Source organism: Polyergus mexicanus, unplaced genomic scaffold (genome assembly GCF_030449975.1).
Source record: "Polyergus mexicanus isolate NDT 795.1 unplaced genomic scaffold, iyPolMexi1.0 SCAF_2, whole genome shotgun sequence".
In the NCBI taxonomy this organism is placed as follows: Eukaryota; Metazoa; Arthropoda; class Insecta; order Hymenoptera; family Formicidae; genus Polyergus; species Polyergus mexicanus.
The window spans coordinates 13,442,160-13,462,331 of NW_027223322.1; the positions used below are offsets into that span (position 1 = coordinate 13,442,160).

Genomic DNA, 20,172 nt, shown 5'->3' on the forward strand with positions numbered 1-20,172 from the left:
CTAAAGGCGAGGCAGTAGCCAATCAATTTACAACTTTCCGATAAGAGCGAAAAATTGATTGGTTACCGCGTCGTAGGGTAATGCGTCGTCTACAATAAAGATTTTAAGCCATAAGCCTTAAGAAATTGACCAATCACAGTCGAGTATTCTTCTCATACTTGATTGTGATTGGTCAATTTCTTAAGGCTTAGGGCTTAAAATCTCTATTGTAGACGCCGCATAACTGTTTTTTTTACCCAGGGTTTTCGAACGCCAAAGGGCGTGTTCTACTTAACGACCGCAACGCTCGCGAGCATCATCTGTCTTTGTTTAACTTTCGATGAACAACAAGGATGAAATGATACCGTGAGCGTTGGGATCGTTAAGTGGAACGCGCCCAAAGCATGCCAAGGCATATATTACATATATACATATATTACGGTGGGAAAAATTAGCATCGAAAGAAATTTGTTCATACTTCAATTTTCGATGAAACTTGTTCGACACTTTTCTACATCTTAAAGCAAGATTTAGATTTAATGAATGTGTACATTAAACGCTTAATAAACAATACCGATTATTTAAAACTGCTCTCTGATCAAATTCAAATTAACTTTATATTATAATATATATGTAATATGTTTTAGATAGTAAAAATTCTCATTACGTTTTCAAAATACATCACTCAGCTTCTTTCACAAACCATTCAGTTATAGAGCGCTTACTTTCTAATAATAGAATTATTTGGTGAAATATATATTTATGCTCTTACAGCATAATTATTATTGCGGCAGAGAAATTATTGGTGGATGCAGGAAATTGGCAACATCGCAAAACAGCTGATTTTATCTGGAAAATCACATTGCATCTAATTGCGTCCGATATTCGATATATAACTATACATTTTCGATAATAAAATAACTGAATGAACTAATAAAATAATCGTATATGAATTATAGTCAAAACGGCCGGTAATGTCATCAATCTTCTATCATCTTCGAGCCCACTGGACTCATTTGATATAATTACGATTACGAAAATTTACTCAGGGCCAGAGCGATCTCTTTAATTCTTTAATAATATTTCATTGGTATCTTTAGCCTTTTTGCTGACAACAATATTGATAGCAGACACTTGGAACTTGGAATGGTCTGCTTTCGACCGACTTGACTATTTGGAATAATTAATTGATTAGCTTGTAATATTTGTAATATTTTTAACATAATTCTTCTCATTGCGTTTATATATCGTGGAAAGATTAGATTACGAACGAATTATATAGTTGGAAATTTTGCTGTAGACAATTCTACCAGTTGAAATAATTGTTCGATTGTGTGTGGCTTCCTTATAAATTGTATCGTCGAAAATAATTTATTCTGATGCAATTTTCTGTATGACATTAACAATCAGTAGCTTTTCATACAATATCTTGGGGCAAATTTCGATAGATTGTCCTGCGATTTCTTCGATGAATAGCATACGCATTATCTACGCTTGTGTATTTACATACTTGTGTTTATGCCAACACAAATTGCGTCAGTAAGTGAATGTAATGTACAGTGATGGGAAAGCAGATTCGCGTTCAAATTCTTGATTAATTGACATCAACATGATGGAGAGTACGAGCGATAAGTTTTTCTACGTGTACAGTTCTTCATTAGATACCAGGATACAAGTTAAAATGTGAGTTTCGACGTCGTTTACGTCACTGTTCGATCGACCTCAGGTTATCGGACGATAAAAGTACTTTAATATTCTTTCCATATGATGTAAATATTAATTATACTAGTGTGAAATATAATCGGATCAGGATAATTAATGCAACAATATGTGTGTCCGACCATCTGGTCGTTGTCTTTAATACCAACTGCATGTAATTTACAGGATATGACGTCCTCATGTTTAAATGATTTATTAGATACATAATTGTTCTATTATTTCACAGAGGTACCTTAGAGGGCAAGAGACACAGACCTGAATACGACAAGCTACTTCTGGATCCTCTACTCAAATACTCAGGTTTATACGAGACAGGTGGGATTCGTGGTGATTTAGCTGCATCTCTGCAAGTATGGGCTGGTGGTAGACCATTGGCTCTGCCTATACATACAGCCTACAAACACTTCATCTCTCGTTGGAAGTAGGTTGCATTTCAAATTTTATATTACATGACTTATTGTTACCATTAAATGATATCTATAATATTGTGATATTTTTAGCTGGAACCAGTGGGTCTATTTACCAATCTCCTATACGGATCTGCCACGCGATGCACAGCTATGTATAACTCTGTACGATTGTGCAGGACCTGGCAGACAGCTTCCAGTAGGTGGCACAACAATATCGCTGTTTGGCAAACATGGAGTGTACAGACAAGGCATGTTGGATCTTAGAGTATGGCCCGGGGTAGAAGCCGATGGTAGTGTTTCAACCAGTACACCAGGGAAAGCTAGAGATCATGGGAAAGAACAAATGCAAAGACTCGCAAAACTTGTTAAGAAACACAGAAATGGGCAAATAAATAAGATTGATTGGCTAGACAGATTAACTTTCAGAGAGATCGAATTAATCAATGAAAGGGAGAAAAGAGCATCAGAGTACTTGTATTTGATGATAGAATTTCCAGAAGTCACAATGGATGGTGTACCGGTATATAGCACAATTAATTTAAAGTACTTTTTATATATAAAAAAATAATATACATATAATTATTTTCTTTTTTTTTATAGTATTCAATTGTGTATTATGAAAAAGATGGTGACGAAGTTTTTCAACATAGATTACAACCAGATGTTGTAACACTTCCTGATTATGAGATTTTACAAGTAAGGTTTTCACAAAAAAAAAATATATAAAGTAATGTATATGAGGCATATACAATATATGCTCCAAGCTATATTGAAATAATAGAAAAAAAAAATGGAACTTAATTTTTTTTCCAGGAGAATCTTGTAGAGGCAAAACACCATAAATTAGCCCGTAGTTTACGTAGTGGCGGTAACACTCGTGAATTAAAACCCACTTCGACTGTGCGTGATGCCTTAAATACAATATTGGGATATCCATCGACAACTGCACTTTCTACCGAGGAACAGGATTTGATTTGGAAGTATAGATTTTATTTGTCTAGCCAGAAGAAAGCGTTGACCAAGTTCGTAAAATGCGTTAATTGGAAAGTCGCTGGTGAAGAACGTCAAGCTTTGGAGATGTTAGCTTTATGGGCACTACCAGATTCTGAGGATGCTTTGGAGTTATTAGGACCTGCTTTCACTCATCCAGCCATTAGGAGATACGCGATTAGCAGACTAAATCAAGCGCCAGATGATGATTTAATGTTGTATTTGCTGCAATTAGTGCAAGCATTGAAATATGAAGACTTTGAAAGTATTAAGGCTGCTTATCAAGCAATGTTGAAGGAGAAGGAAGAGAGATTGGAGTCAAAAAGTTGGAATACCGAAAAATTGGAAAAAAGCGAAAGATTGGAGAAAATGGAAAAAACTGACAAATTAGATAAAGACATAAGAAATAGTGATTCTACATCTACTCCAGTTACAACTGTAAGTCAAACATAACATTTTTCTATTAATTTTATATTATATTTTACATAATTATATTTCTTTACAGTCTAGTGAATCGGAGAGTCAATTATCGACGAGTCAAGAACCGCTTATGGATCTAGCATCGTTTTTAATTACACGTGCTTGTCAGAACTCGATGCTAGCTAATTATTTTTATTGGTATCTCTCTATTGAGTGTGAGGATCAAATTGATCCCGCGATAAGCGCCAAACAAGATACGCGAGTCAGAGAAATGTATGTCACTGTAATGAAAATGTTTTCCATGACATTAGCGCAGGGGAATACCATTTGGCAAAAGAGAAGAGCGTTTCTTTTACGACAGAAAGTGTTCATCGATCAATTGGTATCTCTCGTAAAAGCTGTTGCGCGAGAAAGCGGAAATCGTAAGAAAAAGACTGATAGATTGAGGGCATTACTAACGGATCCAGATCCGGCATTCAAGATTAATTTTTCAAATTTTGAGCCAATACCTTTCCCATTAGATCCCGAGATTTGTATTAAAGGAATTATTCCAGAAAAGTATATATTCAAATTATTCGATTAATGTTAATTTATATATTATTCTCGAATTTACTTTATTAATTTTATTTAGGGCAAGTCTCTTTAAGTCTGCACTCATGCCATCAAAACTTACATTTTTGACAACAGATAATACCGAATATATAGCCATTTTCAAACACGGAGACGATTTACGACAAGATCAATTAATTTTACAAACAATAGCACTTATGGATAAATTATTAAGAAGAGAGAATTTAGATTTAAAGTTGACTCCATATAGGTAAAATCTTTTTACATAAAGATTATATAATATAAATTATGTTACATAAAACTATCGTTTTATGATTTTTAATCGTTATTTCAGGGTACTCGCAACAAGTACTAAACATGGTTTTGTACAATTTATCGAATCCACAACAGTTGCAGAGGTTTTAGCTAATGAGGGATCAATATTGAATTTCTTTCGAAAACATCATCCTTCTGAAACTGGACCTTATGGAGTAGTGTCTGAAGTTATGGACACTTATGTTCGCAGTTGCGGTGAATATGACTAATATAACTCTATAAAATAAAATGAATAATTATTGTTACTTAATTAATATTTCAAAATTTCAGCTGGCTATTGCATAATTACATACGTACTAGGCGTCGGCGATCGTCACTTGGATAATTTACTTCTCACAGCATCAGGTATATTCTTCAAATAAAAGACTGTACAAACCGAATGAACTAAATGATTTGTAATACCTATTTTTATAGGCACGCTCTTTCACATTGATTTCGGCTATATTTTGGGTAGAGATCCGAAACCTTTACCTCCTCCGATGAAACTCAGCAAAGAAATGGTCGAAGCTATGGGCGGCGTCGGTTCTGAACATTATCATGAATTTCGGAAACAATGTTACACAGCGTTTCTTCATTTACGTAGGCACGCCAATTTGATATTGAATCTATTCTCGCTAATGGTGGATGCCAGTGTTCCTGATATCGCTCTGGAACCGGACAAAGCCGTGAAAAAAGTCCAGGACAAATTACGATTGGATTTGACTGATGAAGAGGCTGTACATTACGTGCATAATCTTCTGGATTTGTCTGTCACCGCCGTGATGGCCGTGCTAGTGGAGCAACTCCATAAATTCGCACAATATTGGAGAAAGTAATGAGACGAAACATACACCAATGTACAGCGAAATCATGAAAATTGTGTTCCTTTCCATAGAGAAGCGCTAGAATTATTATTTTATATTATATATAAAACTACCACGACATGTTTATATAACGTATTAATATAATTTATTGTATTTTCAGAGCATTTTAAGCAATAAATATTTGATAAGAATTATTACTTTTATTGCCTGATACTATTTCAATCGATTTTGATGATATATTAATGAGAGAGAGACAGGCAACGATTATTTAATGTATATAATTATTATATTCTAGATATATGTGCAAAAAATAATTATTAAACTTTAGGCAAATAATTTACAAATTATTATAAAATATTTTATACCTTATTTTATCAAAATTTTAATAAAAGTGTATCTAATCATAACTATTATTTATTTATTCTATTAAATACGTTTCAGTTGGTAAAATAAGATATTAATTGCATAGAAATAATATATATTCATTGTACATGTAAGCTGTTATGTAAATATTCGTATATTTATTTTATTCTTAGTTACAATCGTGTATGTGGTGCACACAATAGAAATATAAATGTAAATAGATTTATATTGTTAGTGTTGAAAATATTAGATTGTTATATATGTGAAACGCAGAGTACTCTCTCTCTATTTTCATTCTTCAATATCACTTTGTCATTTATGAATTTAATGAAGTCAAAACATAGCAATGTATATATAGCATACATACATATCTCATTTGTATCAGAAAATTTTTTTTCTTTAATAGAAAATGTAGTTACATATATATATATTTCCCCATCTTACAATACTATATGTTATCTGTAGGTATATGCGAATTTTAATGTAACTGATATATATATATATATATATATACATATACATACATATACATATATATATATATATATATATACACATATATATACGCATATACATATATAAAAAAAAATTACAGAACATTAACAATTCAGTCCATCTTTGCAGATTTCTCAGGTTCTTATTATTTTCTACGATATTTTATTGAGTTATATCTATGTTATTTAGTGTAATACAATAATTCACAAAAATCTATTTTACCTTTCGATATCGACGTGTAATATGTACATATATGACCATAATTAAAAAAAAACGCCACGAGAAATAAAAACAGATTTATTCTTGAAATAACACGAAGTTATATATAAAGAATATAGTATAACATTCTTATGACATTCTAATAAATCTGTCTTGTTTGAGGATTGCGCAATAAAAAATTTCTTCAAATTTCGCTACTTATTGTTAAACATCTATTCCATTTCTGCTGAAGTAAATTGATTTATTTAAGTATTAGATGATAGATTCCAAGCTAATTTAATGGCATCTCAAACACGACAGATTTTCTGTAATAAAATCTCTACACGCGTTCCCTTTACACATCAATCGTTTCATTAACATATAAGATACACATCTTATTAGATGAAATAATAAACATTTTTATTTTTCATATATATGTTGTCTATAAACTTTTTATCCTACAACTAAAACATAAGCTTAATAGAGAACAATCCTCGTTTCGCTCAAAGCCTTGCATATTTTATGTCGCACACAATTTAAAAATTATTATATTGTTCACATATACAATTGAGCAAAGCGAGGCGTGGCATAACTTATCCGCGAAAAAGTTAAGTCTTCAAATGAGAAGGTTCTCATTTATATCATATCATTTATAGCGTCTCCGCCAAATTGCAAAGTATACATTGTAGTGGATATATGACGAGACATATTGTGCTTTTTGCATCAATGTAATAAACTAGGCAGCACTCAGACAGAGTACAGGGTAAAAGGATACAAAACAAGCGAGAATATGCCAATTTCGATAATGTTAAGGATTAAAGTCAGATGTATTGCCAGAAGCACCATTGGATTTACTACGATTCTTTCCTTTTCATATAATTATTATATGAGCTCTCTTCTCTCTCTCTCTCTCTCTCTCTCTCTCTTATTTCTTAGAAGTGTATTATAAACGAACTTGTTTACACTACGACTGAACATTACGGAGTAGCAGTGAAATCTTGGGATGCTGATTACGATTCTTCCTCTTTTTTGGTTTTGAGAATATTTCATTTCTTATTATTTTCAGCATTTTGTTATAAAAAGATCCTTGTTATAAGAAAATCGCGATCACCATCGCGATTCTCACTATTCCTATATCGTAAATATACAGAAATATTGACGGAGAAATCGAACATCTCTGACATAAATCTTTATAATATTCTAAAGAAAGAATAATAATATATTTTTTATATACAGATGTGTTTCTCTCTGTCACTTTCTCGGATAATGATATAAAAAATATCCAGTCTGACATATTCCTATTTGAAATATGCTAAGCTAGGTATTTTCTATCCATTGTTCGAAAACACAGAAAACACATCCTGTATAAATAGTTGATTTAATTTTTATATATGTGATTATATACATTTCCTCTTTCTTCATCAAATGTCGATGACAGTAAAATCAAAATTATAACGATATAATGTAATATGAGAAATCATATATATATAATGCCTCCGTACCGGATTCTAAAAACGAATTACACATATTCGCAGCTTTTTTTATTTTCCATTTTAACATGCATAAACGCACGCGCGCATTTGTTTGTACGAAGGGACTTAATGATAAAACCTAACACTAAGTTTTTTTTATCTTAAGATTTTTAGCGCTTATTTAACACATTATAACTTTATCTTAACATTGTATTTACATTTGAAAATAGACTAAAAAGTCTGTATGTTGACGGGGCTGCAGAGGCTGCAAAGTCAGCGCGGGGACTCTTAGTCATTACTACCGTCCCCCGCAATATATTACCTGTCCATAGGCCTGGTGGCTGGTACCGAGCTCTCCACAAGATCGTGCCTCTCGATCGGCGAGTTTTCTAGTGTGTAGTCCACCGGGTATCCTTCGGAATAGGTCGGCGTAGCCTCACCCTGCTGCCTCAGTCTCAACTCGCTCGATCTCTCCTGATAAAAACTTTGCGATGCCTCGATGTTTGGCGATGAGGACGACGACTGCTCCGTTTTACCATCCAGATCGTCCGTGGAATAATAGCTCTGGCTCGCCTCGCTCTCCGGTCTGCTGGGATCGTAGTAGCCGGACGAGATACTATGGCTGGTATAATTGGGCGTTTCCTCCTCGGTCGGTGCAAAATAGCTTTGACTCACCTCCTGTGGATTGCCCTCGTAGTAGCCGCCAGGTGTGACGTGCTCCTCATGTGGATCCTCCTCCAGTCGGGAGTTTGCATCCTGGTCCACGGATTCGTAGTAACTGGCCGTCACTTCTTGGTGATGGGCGTAATAACTGGACGGCTCGTTTCGGTGATGATCGCTACTTTCCGTGACGAAATTCTGCGAGCAGGTCTCCTCCAGGCCAGGCATCGAGATCGGTACTTCGTATGACGTTGACACGTTCTGCTCAACTATTACTTGGTCTTCGTAGCTGGAAGTGGGCACGGAGTCCACGTGATGAGTCGATGTGATATCGGGATTCAAGTTGTACGACGAGGAGGTCGGAATCTCCGGCACGCCGTTGTCATGGATACCGGTGTGTTCCGCGCTGACCGATGTGTCCGGTATCACGCTAGACGAGGCAATGTTGAGCTCTTCACATGGTGGAATTTCATAAGACGATGTGCTTATCGCACTTTCTTGATCCTGATCGCGCTCCTGATTCTCGGGTGTCTCTGGCACATAGGATGAGCTCGCCGTCTCATCCTCGTTCAATCCGGAATTGTTCGTTGACACGGACGATGTGCCAATACCGTCGGCACCAACATCGTTAGACTGCGACGGTATATTGCCCTCTTGACTGATCTCAGCATCGGTTTCCATGTCCTCTGCCATATTTTCCCCCTTGTCAATTTCGTAACTCTGCGTGGGGAAGCTCTGATCGTCGATCGCTTCGTCGGCGCTCGGTCGTTCCACTTGGTTCTGTATCTCGTTGAAAGATTGCGTCGGTGTATTTAGGTTGGCCTCCACTGAAACTTCGTACGACTGAGATGCCTCGTTGATCTTCGAATGTTCGAAAGATTGAGTCGGTGGTTCCGCTACGACGGTCTCCTCGTCTGTTTCCATCGACTCGTACGCGATCGATTGCGTGGCTTCGCCCAACGAGCTTTCCAACTTGCCGGCGGACTGACTAGGTAGATCCGCGGAGTCACTGCTGATGGATACATTAAACTGTTCGTATTGAGATTGCGATGGCGTCTCTTGACTAGCTTCCGCAATCGCTACCTCCTCCTTCTCCTCGAAATGCAACTCCATGCTCTGACGCAAACGACGCCTGTCCGATTCTTCCTGCGATGACGGCTCGTCTTTTTGACTATCTTTCACATCTCTCTTGTCACTTGTGCTACCAGCATACAACTCCGATTCTACTGCTTCGTCCACCTCCATAGTCGCGTCGCTTGTGGCATTTAACAATTCAGCTGGTAGAATTTGCGAAACTACTCGAGTCTCCATTTGGTTTGACGTACCGGCTACCTGCTGATCTATCAAATTAGTTTTACTTCTAGATTCTTCAGAAAATGTTAGCTGCTTTAGTTTATCCACCGTATCTGCTTCGTGCGATTCAGCGGCTTTAAGTTCGCTCGAATCAGTCACTTCAAAACTCACCTGTTCTATGGACTTTATCTTAGAATTGGATTTAAATGTAACCGAGGTGGTTTCGTCTATTATCGGTAAGTTAGTCATCGGTGCATCGCTCTCCTTATTGTCATCCTTTTTTTCCCGGCCTACTTTCATCGTGCTGGAGGCGCTATCTTCCTTAGCCGGTTGCTGTAAGATCAACTCTTCGGCTGTGATAGGAACTTCCTGCATCGTCGTGGTCTGCTCCTTGTCCAAACTTTTAGATTTGTCGGTTGATATAATTGATTTTTGTGGAAAAGCCGGAATTTGATGCGTAGAAATAATCATTTCCGATGTCGCCTCAATGTCCTCTAACGGCATATGTTGGACTGTTGGCGCTTTAGAGACTAGCATCTCCGAGACTGGCACATCCACAAACGTCTGTTCGGCAACGATTGTCGTGGCGAATTGCGAATTATCTGCATACGTATCATCGATGATCGGCATCGATGGAGTAGTTTGTACCTGTGGATTCTCTAAAACTATACTGCTCGGCATGGTAACCGTGTACGAAACCGACGGCGTAATAGCTATTTCAGCGGTCTGCATGTTTTGCGTCTCTGCGGCCGTGATGTTAGTCTCCAGGTTTGGAATGACCAAGTATTGAGTACTCACGGGAATCTTTGCGCGATCAATATCTCCGCTGCTCGACGCCGGACCCTCAATAATCTCGCCAATATCCGGCATAGAGTTACCGGGGATCTGAATCTGCGGCTCACCTGTAGCAGATATGTAGGAAATGCTGGGATTTGTAATGGTGATCGGTAGCTCGAGAGAGGACGGGATAGTAGATACCACCGACGTGGGAGTCGAGTCCGTCGACTGAATTGACAGATTGCTTGGTACTTCGAGCGGCGTCATGATTGGTTGATTCAAAGTCAACGAGGTCTCCAGTACCGACGGTGATGATATGGGTTCCGTAGGCGGTATAATAGTCGATTGTAGTATCGTCTGATTAATAAGACTCGTCTGAGTCAGACCAGTCTGAGTCATGACGCTGCCAGATGCTTGATTCTCTGGCAAGTTGATCTCCTGCTGAAAATCTGTATTAGCGAGAGCGGCTGCCAGTATATCTTGATTGGACGTCTGTATCATCTCCGACGTGGGGAAGCTCTCAGTTATAATTGTCGTTTGACTAGCCTCCGTCACATTGGTCTGTATGTTAGGCAAGACACCATTATCGAATTGGAGAACAATGTTATCCAAGGTTCCCGCTTCTCCCAGAGAACTAGGATCTATATATAGGGTTCTTGTGCCATCAGGATTCTGCGTAGTTCCCTCCAATGACATAAGAGCATTATTATCAAGGGGCTGTATTTGTCCTTGTTCGTCAATCGTAACCAACACGTATGTTTGTGTGCCATCACTGCTTTCTGTCGGTAGGGCCATGATTTGTGGTTGCGCGACCACTTTCGGTTCTTCCGTTTTTTCGGCGTCGCCGCTACTTTTTTCAGTTTGAAATTTCTCGATTTTACTTTGTTCCTTTTGAATGATATCCGTAAATTGAAGATCCATCTTCGCCTTCTTCTCTGCGTCGATCGGCTCCAGCGGAGGTAACGCCATAGTCGTAACGATATTCGCATTTGTCGTGACAGTGCTCATCGAATTCATAGCGATATTCAGCATATTCTTCTGCGCCTTGCTTGAGGCGTGAGATTTCGTGGAGGACTTCAGAGGAGTTACGGGCGTTGTTTGTTTCGATTGGGCGACCGTCTTAGTAGCGATTGGCATATTAGTCGAAGTTGTCGTGGTGATCGTCTGTTTGGGGATACTCTGCATCGTCGATACAGCCGGCTCCTGCATTTTCTGGACGACAAATTTTTGTTGAGTTTTCGTCTGACGACCAGTTTTAGGAATAACAACTTTTTGCACAGTTGCAGTCTTGCCTTTCGACTGCATTTGCTGTGCAACCATCGTTACCGTCTGCTGCGCGCCCCTCGGCGAAGCAATATTAATGGTGGTAGCGCCTGGTTGCATCACCGCTTGTTGCTTGATACTTTTCTTACTATGCGACGTGCTCTTCTGAGTCCTTGTGCCGGTAGCATTCGGCAGAATCAATGTACTACCTGGTGATTTCCCAGATAATTTCGCCTGCGAGCCTGCAGCCGATATCGGTACTTTTGATGACTTCTGCAATATAGGTAGCTGTACCTTCTGCTGTACCGGCTGATACTGTATTTTACCGCCTTTAACTGGGCTTTTGGCAGCAATAGCCTTCACTTGTTGTCCGGTTATTGGCGTCAGGATAGTACCTTTGCTGCTGACGATAGCCTGCGGGTTTAATATGGTCTTACCGGTGAGAGTTTGAGACACTGGTGTCAAGATCGCTTTCGAGCCGCCTAGATTTTGAGTTTGCGGAGACAAGAGAGTTGCGCCGCCTTTTGTGATTAAAGTCTTCGAGCTAATAATAGTTTTTCCGCTCAAAGACGAAGCACTAATTGGAGTATAAATACCACCCTTCGTGAGAATTCCCTGGGGTAATGTGCCTAATAATGCCGTTTTACCAATAGTACCTGAAATCGGAGTGAGCACACCTTTAGACGTGATTATGCCTTGCGTATTAATGATTTTATGACTACCGGTAGCTAGTTTGGATGTGGTGGACGAGCTGGCAGTGGCAGCAGTGTCAGCCTTCGGCGCAATGATCTTTGAAGTGATTATACTTTGCGGACTGATCGGACATAATAACTGGCCCTTACTCGTCACGATTCTCTGCACTTTGCCGCTCAGAGTCTTGGAAATATTCAATGGTACCATTTTAGACTGACCTGACGTCAGTATGACGACTTTGTTACCTTGTTGAATCACTTGCGCGTTGCCCGCCGGCTTGCTGGTAGTTGGAATGGTAATTTTCTGTTGAGTATCAGATTTACCTTGAACGCTATAACGCAGTTGTTGAGTGCCTCCTGTCTGTACAACGACATATTTGCCTTTTTGCGTTAAGAGAGATGGTGTTTTACCAGTTGATTGGGCGCTCTGAAATTTCAAACCCTTTACACCGCCGGTAAGCGGTGGTACTAATGTTTTAACGCTCGTGATGGTCGGTTTCGCTTTACTTTCTTTTTTTAATATTGCCGGCATGCCACTCTTTTTCTTTGTCGGCGAGGTCTCAGCTGCGGTGATCTCATTCGTGATCTTAAATTGAGTCTGTTTAGTAGGCGATATTATCTGCGTGGTCGGAGTGAAGGAAAGCGTGGCTGGAATTGAACTGGATGGTATGATAGAAGATATGACAACGGGCATCTGCTCAATGTTCTCAGGCATTAGTACGTCCTCGCTGAGAACAAATGGCATTGAGTTGATGTCCAGCTCCATGTCCGCTAGGCTTTGGGAGCTTTGTTGTATATATTTCTCTGTCACCGGTACAGTTACGATAGTCTGCGTCGTGGGTATGCTGCTTTGTTCCTTGTTCTGCGCCTCTAGAAATGCATCCGTTTCTTCTGTTTTTAAAACTTGTAGCTTCTTAGTAAGAGACATGTGCGGACTAGTCTGATTGGACTTTATAGTTTTTAACTTACTATTCGAAGGTAGAGTTTCTATCTTCATTATTTTTGCTTTAGGTCCACTCTTTTGATCGCTTTTCTTCATAACGTCCATTTCTAATTTATGCTTTACACCTTTCTGCGATAGTTTGTTTGGTTTCAAAATTTGCACTGGTTCGGTCAACGTAACATTTTCTATTATTCGCGGCATCTCGCGCTTTTTTACCGGTACGCTGATATCAGACGATAGGGAAGATGTAGATCCAGAAGAAGTTTTCGAGATTTCACCCAATTTTTTAATATCGGAGATAGTTTTATTTTCAGAAACGGATGATTTAGATGTAATAATAAATTCGTTGGGCGATAATTTAAGTCGGGTATCAGTAGTTTCGAAACTACTATCTTTAATTTTGCTATCGATCTTTATCTTTTCCTCGATAACTACCTTAATATTTTCAAAATTGTTCACAACCGAAACATCTGATATATTTCCTTCAATTGGAATATTTTCAGGAATTCCTAAAACTTTATTCGAATCTTCGATTTTTGTACTTTGTACAGGTATGGCAGTAATATTTACTTTAACCTCTTCAGCTTTCTTCTTGGTAACCTTCTTCTCTTTCTTACTCTTAGGTGATTCGGCACCTTCAATCATAATCTTCTTCTTATCCATCTGTAAAGTTTTCAGGAAAGCTTCCTGGAATGTATTGGCTGGCCTTTCTTCCAAAAACAGATCTTTGTCTTTTTTTCCTTTACCCGTTTCTGGAGTAAATTTACCTTTATATCTCGTTTCCATAGAAGACTTCTTGGGAGTTAATTGTTGTCCGGTTATCATTTTGGTTGGACTGTTTGATGTATTTCCTGCATCATCTGGTTTGGAAACTGTGGATGATTTTTCCAGCGATTGTAATTCAAATTGATTAACATCTTGTGATTTTTGCAATACTCTCTCTATCGATTGTGTTTCTTGTTCTTTTTCATCTGATTTATTTAATTCTTCCTGTAGTTCAAAGTTTTTCAGGTTTTCATGCTCCTCTTTTTTGGTGTCTAAAATTTTTACGATTTCATCCGTTATTTTATTTACTGTCGTTTTTATCACTATTTCGTCTTCTTCATTTACTTTTTCTTTAGCATCATTCCGAGATTCAAACTGAGGATCAAATTCGACTTCAATCTTAGATTCAAATTCAACCTTACATCCAGACTCAAATTCGTCTTCTACAGTTTTATTAGCCAGCACATCTGTATCAAAAAGATCTATTTGTGATGATTCAAATTTTTTCATCTGTGACTTCTTTGGCGGTAACATATCCACACTTGTTTTTGAAACATCTTGTTGTGTTTCTACTTTGTCGATGGTATCTTCAGTTTGCTCTAGACTCAAAGATTTCTTCTGATCCTTAAGATTTTTCTCAATATCTTTATTTGATTTTAATAAATTTCTCTTTTCTTTCTCTTCTGATGATTCCTTGACAGATTTATTCAAATCAAGTTTTATTTCCTCCATTTTACTTGTAGCTTCCAACACTGTAGTCATTTCTACATTTTCTGAAGGTATATTTATATCAGTTTTTGTGACAGCTGCTTCATCCAAAGCAGCTTTTATTCGCTCTTCGAATACATCGCATTTTGCTTCTTCAGATTTTTCTTCTTCGGACAATGTTTCCTTTTTAAAAATGCGATTATCGAACATTTCGTATTTCATATCGATTGATAAGCTGCTAGTGCTTTTTTCAATAACAGCTGATGTTTGATCTGATACTTCTATTTCTTCCTTATCTCTCTGAGTGACAAGTCCACTGCTCTTTTTGTCAGCACCCCTCGAACGTCTGCCTCTTCTGGGTTTACTTATAATTCTTTCGGAAACTTTAGTTTCACTTTCAGATTGACTCTCATCTGTCTTGAACGCTTTGTAATCAGAATCTTGAACATATATATCAGATTCCAAGTATTTCTTATTCGGTTTGCGTCTTCTACCACTGTACGATCGATCTGTATCAGAATCCGAAGTCTTTTGTTCGATTTCAATTCTTTCGCTTAAACGAAATCTCTTGCTACCTCTATTGGTTTTTATTTTCGAACTTTTATCTATATTAGCATTTTTATTAATCGTTTTCGCATTTTTCCGTGGTCGCCCTCTTCCTCTTTTGATTAATGTCTGGCCTATACCTGAGAGACCATCGTCAATATTTTGATCCCGATCCAATAAATCAGTGTCTGAATTTTCGCTTTGTTCAGGCATAGTCTCTGCAGATTCGGATACGGTTTCATCTTCCGTTTCCGTGGTAAATCGTTCCGACAAAGTATCGTCCACTTCTTTTGTAGATATGTTATCATTAGATTCTGCGATCACGTCCTCCGAATCATCTTTCTCGGACTGAAGCAATTTATCATTGTTACGTTTCATATCCGATAATGTTTCGCTTTTCTTCTCCAATATTTCATCACTTTTTGTTGATACGTCTGGTGTGATAATCTTAGATTTCTTTTCATTATGTTTTGTAACATTTGATGAATGTTCATTATTACCATTTTCTCTCTCAACTATTTCTACAATTTCCACTTCAGCCTCGGAGATGTTAATATTAGATTTCTGTTGATCATTTTTTGATTGAATGATCTTCTTTTTCTCTTTATCTTCAGATTGTTTCATTTCTATTTCATCTTGTGACACATTCTCATCAAGCTTTTTATTTATTTTGATTTCTTTCTTCTCTTGTTGATTGTCACTACCTTGTATTATTTCCATTATTTCATCAGCTTTTAACTCCATGTTTCTACCTAGTTCAGATATTTCGGCTTCTTTCTTTATTTCATTTTTCAAAGCTTGACTCATTGCAAATTCCTTGATAATTTCTTTCTTCAAAGATAAATTTTTTTCACCAAATACTCTGGGAATTTTTCGTACAGGTGGTATAGAAGGTTCACTCAAATCATCCTCATCAAAATCGAAACACGATAGCCGTGACTTTTTGTCATCTTTGTCAGAAACATTTTTGCTCTCACTGTCAGAACTTGAAGTGTCCTTTTTTGGCGACTTATTGAATGTTTCATTGGATACACTGCCAACCTTAACATCTGTTTCAGACTCAGATTTCTTATCAAAATTACTCAATTGTTGTATCATTTGTATCGATGATAATCCTTCGGTATCTTTAAGTAATTTCTCTGTTTCCGCTATAATCTCATTATTCTCTACAATATTCTCCTGATTGTATTCTTTATCATCAATATCTGATTGATTCTTCATAGACGAACTACTATTCAGAGAATTATTTACATTAATAATTGTTTCTTCATCCGATTCATCCTCCCAATCAGCTAACAGTTTTTCACGCAATTCTGGATCGGTCTTCTTTTTCTTACTGGATTTCTCATTCTGTTTCGAATGCCTTCGTTTACCTGATTCCAAGCCACTCTCGCTCTTCTTTTTACTCAATTGACTCTTCTCTTTCTTTACATATTTTCGTTTTGGTGTACTCGTATCAGAACTTCCACTGCGCGACTGAGAATATGTTTTCACCCTCGATCGTGGCGTTGATGGGTCGCCGGATCGATGACATTTTATGTGACATATGATCACATTAATGCGCGAGGAAGTAAAAGTACAGAAATGACAACGATACACTGGGGAACCTGTGTTAGTCGGAGTTGATGGTAAGCTGCTGGGCTGCTGACGAATGCGAACTTCGTGCTCGCTCTCTCCGCGCAAAAAGCGCGGATGTGTGATCTTCCTCATGTCCGCACCATCGCTTCGCCTATATCCATCTTCGCGATCGCGCTTCTTTTTCGGAATCTTCTTCTCGCCGAATAAAGCAGAAATATCCGGCTTCTCTTCTGGACAGAATTTCCCTTGACTCAATATGTCGGGATTTCCTCCTGTTAATTTTTCCGCTGTCTCTACATCGCCAGGAAACTTGTCCATATAACTGGCACCATCCTTACTTTTGCTCCTGTATTTATCTATTAAATAAAATTGAATAATTGATGATAAAACTATCGAGAAAGACAATCTACTTAAAAAATTAAATTGATATATTAGATATTAATTATCATATATCTAAGAGAAAAAATGTTACGATACTTACCCAAGCCTTTTTTAATAAATTCATCTTTAAGTGTACAATTATACTTGTAGATCTGTTGATAGTTCTTGACAAATTCACTGAAAAAAATTAATTATTTAAGTAGCTGCTTTAGATAATTTATTTAATTATGCACTAAAGTTGAGATTTTTGCAACTTACTAGGTATCTTCTTGAAAAAATTTCACAGCAGCAATTATTGGCTTCTTTCGAAATTCAGTTTGTATATCTTCTGGCAAATTATTCAATCCAGTTACTTGACCAGGCCACCAGCATGCCCCCAGTTTAACCCAAACAACATCCCCATCGAGATAATTGATTTCCGTTTGCTCACACATCTTAGCGTAATATTTGATCGAGTTCTCTCATAAAATCAACATTGGTAAATACCAAACAATCTCTTATAAATCTATTCTTACAGGAATATCAGGAATATCATCCAGGATCAATATGCTATATAACAAAAAAAGTTTCTAAGTATTACATTGTGATCTTAATATATGATTGAATTATAACTTATTCAGAAAAAACAAGACGCCTTTACAACTACGTACAAATAAATACAGAATTACAGTATTCGATAAAATATACAAATTGCACTTTAATGTTATATTCTTTTATGTTTTCACAGTGATCTCTCTATTTTTTCGCAGTCAGTTTCTAGATATAAGAATCATCAAGCACATTATGCACTCGTAGATTTTCTCCATAGATCGTCAATCAATGTACAATCTCAAAATACACTTACAATCACCAGAACTGTTACTGTACATCCTTCGAAACGTTCCCTCGCATCTGCAAAACACACCGCAATTGTCTCTCAAACAAATCTCCCTCTGGAATACTCAGCATACTCCTTGACCATATACAGAGCTAAGCCTTAGGAGTAGATCTCACAGCGTGCTCGCGGAAAACTGAAGGAATGCACTTGGCTGCGTGGTGCGTGCTCTAGCTGCGTCGATGCTGACGTTGCTACATGCGGCAGCAACTACGTCGGGCATCTTAGCCCGACTAGTCGCGTGACGAGCGATCCGCTTCGATGTGCGATTCTTGATTCTTGGTCGTCTGCAATTCGTCTAGATCCGTTCCCGCTGAATCAACGCGAGAATATATACGGACACCTTCACGCGTATGTACACACAGTGCGTCGAAAATTAACGCGAGCGTTGTCCCAGGAACGCAACGGTGGAAGGCGGGCGCGCGCGCGCGCACGCTCTCTCTCTCTCTCTCTTTCTTTCCGTCCTTATCTCTCCGCTTTATCCCCCTCTCCCTCGCTCTCACTCGTTCGTTCTCGCGGCACCTTGTTCGGACTCCCGTTCTCCTCGATACGCAGCACCAGGAGGCCGCCAGAAACGCCTCGACGCGCGATTCCGCGCGCATGCAACCGTAAAGAGAGAAACAGGCCTGGGCTGTACCGGGCTAGGCCGAATTTCGAACGAAAACGACGTTTAGAAGGCGCGCTACGTCGCTCGCGCAACACGACATACGTAGTACATGCTCGGTTACCCGACTTGCAACGGGGCCTCGTACGGTGGATAGATGCGACGTCTGAATGCCTGAATGTGTACAAGTGTAGACCGAATACCTCCTTCTCTGTCTCGAACGTTATTGTTGCAGACTTGCCAACTGCGCGCAAATCACGTGCGCGCGCGTTTCAAGTTTCGATTTCGAGTTTGACTTCACTTCCTTTTCTCCTTCGGTACCCAATGAGCAGACAATATTTTTTAAATATATTTTAAATATTTATTCTTCATATATTAATTGTACGTTGTACAATTGATTGTAAAAATAACATTTATTTAATGTTTATTAATTATTTATTCTATATCAAATATTCCTTTGAAATAGCAAATGTTAAAATATAAACATATTTTTTAATGATTAAAAGGGGACTTTTAATCCATTATTTTAATATTTATAAAAATATTTTTCAAAAACTTTTAAGAACATTTTCGAAAATATTGTTTGCTCATTGGATAAGTATGACTTTTGTGACACGATGATGCGTCTTCTCGGAAAAATTTGATATAAATCGAGAGTTCCCGATTAATTTGCGAGCGATTAAAGCCAAGGTATGTGAAAATTGCTTACCATATCGAGTTTTCATTTTGTATAGATGCAAGAAAGTACCGCGCGAATTCATATAATGGTTATAACATTCGATATATATATATATATATATACATAATGATAATAATGGACCTGTTTCTAAAAATTCCGCACTTTTCTATAATATTTTTCCTTCCTCTCTTTATAAAGTTATTAATACGTCATTTTTATCACGAAAGATGTAAGATATGCATGAACAGAAGGTTACGTTTCTTATGCACGCGTTGACGGAGTGTGGCAATAAAATGAAGCTGACATAAAAGCTTCTGTGACGAAGAGATAAACATTCGATAAGGAGAAAGATGTTTAATTTTCATCCTAATATTAGAGGTAGCGAGGTGAGTGCGTTTGTTAAATACATATGAGACAATAATTGCGCTCGTTTTATAAAGTTCATATTTTATTGATGCATCTGAGAACATATGAATCGATGACATGTGAAATGCTATATATAACTAATTTTTATTTATTTAATAATTTTAATAAAAATAAGGCGCAGCTTCATTCGTCACTTTTAAGATTGTTGAATCTAGTAGTCATTATATATATATATATATATATGTATATTATAGATTTTCAAAAAAAAATCACGAATTTTTGTGTGTGGTGTGTGAATTTATTATTTAT

General features: G+C 37.5%; 2 protein-coding genes across 3 annotated transcripts; one reads left to right on the forward strand and one right to left on the reverse strand.

Moving 5' to 3' along the window:
• Nucleotides 1-758: 758 nt before the first annotated feature.
• Pi3k59f (phosphatidylinositol 3-kinase 59F) lies at nt 759-5,546 on the forward strand. Its single transcript, XM_070310144.1, has 10 exons — nt 759-1,662; nt 1,925-2,119; nt 2,199-2,628; nt 2,709-2,804; nt 2,922-3,536; nt 3,604-4,076; nt 4,150-4,338; nt 4,423-4,598; nt 4,674-4,748; nt 4,818-5,546. The coding sequence occupies exons 1-10, from the start codon at nt 1,589-1,591 to the stop codon at nt 5,216-5,218; spliced, it is 2,724 nt and encodes a 907-aa protein (XP_070166245.1). The 5' UTR covers nt 759-1,588; the 3' UTR covers nt 5,219-5,546.
• Nucleotides 5,547-5,741: 195 nt separating this feature from the next.
• LOC138940897 (uncharacterized) lies at nt 5,742-18,995 on the reverse strand. Of its 2 annotated transcripts, none has more exons than XM_070310153.1 (4): nt 18,185-18,995; nt 17,599-17,889; nt 17,441-17,517; nt 5,742-17,315 (listed from the first exon to the last, which is right to left on the reverse strand). In XM_070310153.1, exons 2-4 carry the CDS (start codon nt 17,772-17,774, stop codon nt 8,053-8,055), a joined length of 9,516 nt encoding a protein of 3,171 aa, XP_070166254.1. In that variant the 5' UTR covers nt 17,775-17,889; nt 18,185-18,995; the 3' UTR covers nt 5,742-8,052. The 2 variants fall into 2 exon arrangements, with proteins under 2 accessions (XP_070166254.1, XP_070166257.1); XM_070310156.1 differs by having other exon boundaries at nt 17,991-18,995.
• Between the last annotated feature and the right edge of the window lie 1,177 nt (nt 18,996-20,172).

Excerpts from the sequence above, each read along its gene's own strand:
- Pi3k59f (XM_070310144.1), top strand. The coding sequence starts at position 1,589 with ATGATGGAGAGTACGAGCGATAAGTTTTTCTACGTGTACAGTTCTTCA. Across the intron at positions 2,629-2,708 it reads TCACAATGGATGGTGTACCG|TATTCAATTGTGTATTATGA; the intron begins GTATATAGCACA and ends TTTTTTTTATAG. Across the intron at positions 3,537-3,603 it reads CATCTACTCCAGTTACAACT|TCTAGTGAATCGGAGAGTCA; the intron begins GTAAGTCAAACA and ends ATTTCTTTACAG.
- LOC138940897 (XM_070310153.1), bottom strand. The coding sequence starts at position 17,774 with ATGTGTGAGCAAACGGAAATCAATTATCTCGATGGGGATGTTGTTTGG. Across the intron at positions 17,518-17,598 it reads TTTTTTCAAGAAGATACCTA|TGAATTTGTCAAGAACTATC; the intron begins GTAAGTTGCAAA and ends AATTTTTTTCAG. Across the intron at positions 17,316-17,440 it reads ATTTATTAAAAAAGGCTTGG|ATAAATACAGGAGCAAAAGT; the intron begins GTAAGTATCGTA and ends TTTATTTAATAG.